At 29.9% G+C, this 6,705-nt stretch overlaps 1 protein-coding gene across 1 annotated transcript; it reads left to right on the top strand.

The window, feature by feature from the left end:
- Positions 1 to 3,555: 3,555 nt before the first annotated feature.
- CEL5 (cellulase 5) lies at positions 3,556 to 6,479 on the top strand. The gene is made up of 6 exons (XM_022047777.2): positions 3,556 to 3,860; positions 3,962 to 4,465; positions 4,551 to 4,700; positions 5,284 to 5,395; positions 5,658 to 5,821; positions 5,979 to 6,479. The coding sequence occupies exons 1-6, from the start codon at positions 3,648 to 3,650 to the stop codon at positions 6,309 to 6,311; spliced, it is 1,476 nt and encodes a 491-aa protein (XP_021903469.1). The 5' UTR covers positions 3,556 to 3,647; the 3' UTR covers positions 6,312 to 6,479.
- The last annotated feature ends 226 nt before the right edge of the window (positions 6,480 to 6,705 follow it).

Below are 6,705 nucleotides of genomic sequence, written 5' to 3'. Positions count from 1 at the left end.
AATAGGTCATTCACTTAATTATTAGAATTAACAGTCTGGTATAAAATTACATCAACTTGAAATTATCAAATTACTAAAATATTTTTATATTATTTATAACATATTAAATTTAAATATTACTGATTTAATAATATTTTTTTATCCAAATTTAATAGTTAAAAGTTTAATTTTAATTATTAATAATATATGAATTAAATTATTATATAAAATTCAGCAATTAAGATTGCATTACCACATAAAACACTAGAAAAATAAAAGCTTAATGTTTGGACTAAAAAGATGGATGATTCCATGTACTTTTTGTCCTTTTACGCTTTCTTTTTTATCGGATCAATTTCCTTTTCTTCCTTTATTTTTACTTCTCTCCTTTTTTTTTTTTTTGGAATTTTTTTGTTTGTCTTCTTACTTTCTCCATTTACCGACCAGTAAATCAAATTCATTTTTTCTTTATTCTTTCATCGTTCTCTTTCTTTCTTTCTTTCCTTTCCTCTATCAACCTCTTTCATCCCTCATCTTTTTTAGTTTAATTTTCACTTTGGGTTTAAACCGATTACAGGTAAATAGAGGAACATACTGAAAAATGAAAAATGCAAGGGAAAAAAAGAAAGAGAAATAAGAGAAATTGGGAGGGGTTGCTAATAAGTCAAGGGAGAAAAAAATAAGAGTAGGAAAAAAGAAGAAAAAGGAAAGAGGAAAGAGAAAAAAAAAAAGGGGGGAAAATTAATGGATGGGATTTACTGGTTAGGGAATAGAAAAGGTAAAAATGGGGGGAGGGGGAATGAATCCAGGTTTGAAGTTGAGAAAAGGAATGAATCCGACTAAAAACTCAAAGTAGATGGTCATAAAATTAGTAATAAAATTCAGTATGAGTCTGATTTTTCTAAGTGAAGAATTCACGTAAATTATTTTTATTTTATTTATTAAAATTGCATTACGTACACTAATTTATAATACTAATTTAAATTATTTTATTTTATTCACGCTGAAATTAAAAAAAAATTATTAAAGACTTTACAACATCTGGAAGAATTAAAATTTAAGCTGAATCCCAAACTAATAAGATTTCTTAATATGAAGTATTTCACCATTGAGTTTGAAAGTGAGTTTTTAAAAAATAAATTAGTTTCTTTATTCACTTCAATTTTCATGATAATTACATGAGCAACTTACTTGAGTGTCTACAAGAACTTACTTTCGCTTTAATATTTATAAGAATGAGTGAATATTGCTGAGTCGTGGGACAAGCATTCGATAGCTTTGAAAGATAAGGCTGCCACTTAGCATACATTCATGCATTATGAATAGAGAGTGGTAATCAAGTTCAAATGCTAATGTGAAACAGTGAAGAAAATATATTTTCATTGTTATAATTATTTTTTTAAAATATTTAAATTTAATTTAATTATTTCAATTTTTATTAAAAAGTTTTAAAAAATAAATTATAACGAGTATTAAAATTTTCAAAAATTAAATTAATAATTTATCATAATTTTAAAAATAAGGAATTTGTGTGTGCGCGCATATAGTATATATAACGTAGATAAAGATATTTATAATATCCTCCCAAAATGGGCATTTCTAATTTATTTTTTAAAAAATATACTTAAATTAACAAACCTCTATATAATATATATATTTAAAATAATTTGTAGTTAAATCTAAAGCCTTGAATTTCAAAGGCTTGTGATTGTTTTATTCGTATAAAAAAATGCATTTCGTTCAAAACATCCAAACACTGCCTTGTACTGTAATGATTCATGCGTCAAGAATTCAAAAAGATGCCAAGTACGTGCATTTATGCAGAAAATATCACTCGATTGGATTTGAAGCCATCCTTACTGCCCACATTCATGCAATTGACCTTCCAAATTGTGAGGAGCATATCGTGGCAAAGACATTCAATCTGTCTACATGACATACAACATTCGAGGCTTTTTTTTTGTACAAAAATATAAAGATCATTTGAAGTATCATGAGGGTGTAAACTCAGGCAACGAAAATGACTTCGATATTTCAACTAAATGAGCAATTAGTTGATTCAACGAACTTCAATTAAATCTCATACGTTATTTTTATTCTAAAGTTTAATTCAAATCTATGATCATTTGTAGAATTAAAAAAAAATATAAAGACAATTAATATAAACAATGGTTATGTGGATGATCCAAATTAATTTGTATTATGTATCAAATAACATTGTCTTAAACTTCTTTTTTTTTTATATATTTTTTTAACTTTATTAATTCATTTCATAATCTCTCTCCAAAAAAAAAATTGATGCAAGTGTAAATTATTAATATAGCTCGTAAATTATAATCATATTACAATTTAAATTTAAAATTTTTATTCACTTCTAATTTGATTTGTGAATTTTTATTTATTGCGGTGACATTAAAATTATTTACAAATATAATACTTTAGTATGTTAGGTAAGGGTGTGTTTTTTTTTTTTTTTTGCTCTAGTAGTGCCATTTTCTTTATATGAGATTAAAATTTTAAATTCGATAATAATTTAGGGTTAATAAAAAATAATGGAGATAAATTTGAGTTAAATATATTTTTGAATTATAAAAATATTTTAATTAAATTTTTTTTTTTTGTTATAAAAAAAAAATATCACAACTCTCAGAAATGGCTAGATTCCACCATAATTTCGAGTTTAACAGAGACCATTTTCTTTTTCCCCCTCGATAATTTAAAAAAGGGTGATTTATTTTCTATAAAAAAACGAGAAGAGTCTTAGTCATAAAGCTTAAGAAGAAGAAAGTGGATAAGCATCCAAAGAATCCATAAGCAGTAAACGAAAGCAACAAAGTGAAAAAGAAAGACAAATTATTTACTCCACAGTTTTTTAAAACTTTGGCGCCGATTTCTTCCCGCGATCCGTGGACGCCCCCCGCCCCGCTCCCAAAAACGCGCCATTCACGCTTCACCCATATATATATATATATATATTTGTTTACGATTAGATATTTTTTTAATTTTATTTGTATATTTAAATTTACTACAAAATTTGAAATTATCAGAAAATTATTATTATTTTTTTAATGGAGCTGGAGAAAAATGAGTTAGTTACGGCATGATGTTTGCGGTTTTTATGGTTATAGCTTTTGTACCTATAACGACGACTAGAAAGAATTAGGCGCTCAGTCTGTGGCACTGAACCAGGCATTTATGCCAGTTTGGTGGGGGCATAACCTCCACTAACCAACCCCATTTTGCACGCACACACGATTTCTGTCCCTAAGGACCCACTCTAGAATGCAATTATACCCCCATATACATATATATATATATACGCTTTAACCAGTATAATATAATTTATTTATTTAATTGATGCCTGATTCGTTGAAAACGTGCCTCAATCAGTCAAAAGTTTACGGCAATCTTAATATCTGAATCTTGTTTGCTAAATTAATTAATTTATGCACAAGTTAATACATTAATTTAATTAGATTAATCAGTAGAGTTGTCCAGATGAAACCTAAAGCCAAATTTTGCGGCACGATTATTTGCTACTTTGCAATTCTCCTATATAAAGGTTACTTGTTGGTTATAACCTAATCAACCAACAACATCCTTTACTAATTTCTATTCAGTTAGCTAGCCAGCTAGGTAGGAGACATTTAGCTAGCTAGAATTTAGAGATGACGACTCCTCCTCCTCCTCCTTCTTTCTGGATTTTCTTCTTGTGTTCTCTGATTTTTCTCCTTGATAATGCCAATGGCAACCCGAATTACAGAGAAGCCTTGGCCAAATCGATTTTGTTCTTCCAAGGTCAGAGATCCGGAAGGCTTCCTTCGAACCAGGAAGTCAAATGGAGGTCCAGCTCTGGCCTCTCTGATGGCTTCCTTGCTCATGTACGCATATTCTTTTACTATTCATTCTCTCATCTCTTCTCCCACTCTCTCTTATCAAATCGAAATTTTCTGGTTTTTAATCGGTCATTTCTTATGTTCAGGTGGATTTAACCGGAGGTTACTACGATGCCGGAGACAACGTGAAGTTCAATTTCCCAATGGCTTTCACCACGACAATGCTATCATGGAGCACGCTTGAGTACGGCAAGAGAATGGGCCCTCAATTGAGCGACGCTAGGGCTGCGATCCGCTGGGCCACGGACTATCTCTTAAAATGCGCCACGGCCACGCCCGGTAAGCTCTACGTCGGTGTAGGTGACCCCAACGCGGACCACAAGTGTTGGGAAAGGCCCGAAGACATGGACACCATTCGAACCGTTTACTCCGTGTCTCCGAGCAACCCCGGCTCAGATGTCGCTGGCGAGACAGCCGCTGCATTGGCCGCTGCGTCGTTAGTTTTTCGGAGAATCGATCCAAAATACTCTAGGCTGCTAGTGGGAACAGCAAAGAAGGTCTTTCAATTCGCAATGCAGTATCGTGGTGCCTATAGTGACTCGCTTGGCTCTGCTGCGTGTCCGTTTTATTGCTCGTATTCGGGTTATAAGGTGAAATTAAGAAGTTTAACTGGTACAAATATATTTGATTATTTAAAAATATATATTAATTTGAGGTTACTGAAAAATATTACAGGATGAATTGCTGTGGGGAGCGGCATGGCTGCTGAGGGCAACAAATGAAGCATTTTATTTCAATTTCATAAATTCATTAGGCGGCGGAGACCAACCAGACATCTTCAGCTGGGATAACAAATATGCCGGTGCTCATGTTCTCCTAGCCAGGGTATATTACCATTCACTATAAACACACACACACACACGTATATATCGTTAATTATTATTATTATTATTATGCTTTCTTAAAATTATTCTAGTTCATAATTTTTTCCTGAACTAACATTAAAAGTTTTTCCTTTCTTCCTTAACTTAACATTAATACAAATGTCTATTATTCCATAATACTCAAGATTATCTTACTTTTATCATAGATTCCAAACCGTAAAAAAAAATCAAATATAATTTTTTTTTTCTTTTTCTGTCAAAATTTTTCAAATTATATGAACTGAAATAATTTGTAAGTATGAGAATTAAATTCTAATAAAAAAATTATCAAATCATAATATAAGTTGTAATTCAATTACTAAAATAATAAATTATCCTAATTTTTACTTATAGAGATTATTTTTCTTTTTTTTTTTTTGGATATTTGATTTCTAAATATTTAAAAAATAAAAAAAAAATTGCAACAACAAATGCGAAAGACTGTAGTATCTCGTGAGGGGTACTATTCCTCATTTTATATTAAAACAAGTTTCACATTTTTTTGTGGGACCCACCTTTCATGTGAGAAATGTTACTATGTGCAGCGATATTTGCTAAACAAGGACGAAAGGTTTGAGTCTTTCAATCAAATGGCACAGAACTTCATGTGCAAGACATTACCCTACTCCCCCTCTTCAAGTACACAATACACTCAAGGTAATTAACCCATAATGTTTATCATTTGATATTAATTTTGTTTATAAATTACTTAACTATAATATGAATTAAATATTTTTATTAGAAGAATTATATATTTAATTTTGATATCTAAAAACTAAATAGTGTTAAAATAACAAAAAATCTCTTTTAACTAATATATATGTATATATGTGATACTCAAATTTTATATTTATATAAGAGTTTAAGTCGCGTGTCACTAATAATTTGAGTTATATATTATAATAATTAATCAATGCAGGAGGGCTGATGTACAAGCTTCCTGACAACAACTTACAATATGTTACCTCTATAACATTTCTACTTACCACTTATGGTAAGTACATGAAAGCTACTAAACACACATTCAACTGTGACAATGTCGTGATCATTCCCAACTCTTTGATCAATGTAGCTAAAAAGCAGGCAAGTAGCTTCTTTCCATAATTATTTGCTCATTTGTGTTAATTTTTGCAGTTTGTATTAAATATTTTTATTCTTTTAACTTATTTTCTTAATTATACTTAAAAATTTTAATTTAATTTTAAATTATCTTTACAATTATGTATTTTGAATGATTCAGGTTGATTATATACTTGGAGCTAATCCAATTAAAATATCTTATATGGTGGGATTTGGACCAAACTTTCCGAAAAGAATTCACCACAGAGGATCTTCTTTGCCTTCACTAGCAAGACATCCTCAATCTATAGGTTGTGATAGTGGTTTTCAACAATTTTACTATACTCAAAACCCTAATCCTAATATTTTAGTAGGGGCTATAGTTGGAGGTCCTAACCAAAATGATGGATTTCCTGATGATCGAACTGATTACAGTCATTCAGAACCAACAACTTATATTAATGCCGCTGCTGTTGGACCTTTGGCATACTTTGCTGGCAGCTATTCTAGTTGATTATATTGTTATCTTCAACTAAAGTAGCTAGTTAGTTCTTATACATGTATAACATATTTATGTAAATATTCTTCTATTATATAAATCTTAAAATAGGGTTCATCTACACCACCAACAAAAAAAAGGTGGAATGTCTTTAGTACTTAATTATAGTACTTTAATTCTCTATACATCTCTCTCTCTCTCTCTCTCTCTCTCTCTTTGTATGTATATATATATTAATTATAAAAATTAAGTAAGCATGCTAGCTACCAAGAAGAATGTCAAACACAAATACATATTTATGTGTGATTTTTCTTAAGAAGTATCATTATTTTTTATTGAAATGCTTTAAAAAAATTGGGATGGTTAGATCAATTTACTTATATTTTCACTCATTTATAATTACAGTTGA

Source organism: Carica papaya, chromosome 1 (assembly GCF_054855325.1).
Source record: "Carica papaya isolate Zhongbai chromosome 1, ASM5485532v1, whole genome shotgun sequence".
Lineage (NCBI taxonomy): Eukaryota > Viridiplantae > Streptophyta > Magnoliopsida > Brassicales > Caricaceae > Carica > Carica papaya.
Note: the sequence above shows the minus strand (reverse complement) of the source record. Positions and strands in the feature narration are given on the sequence as shown.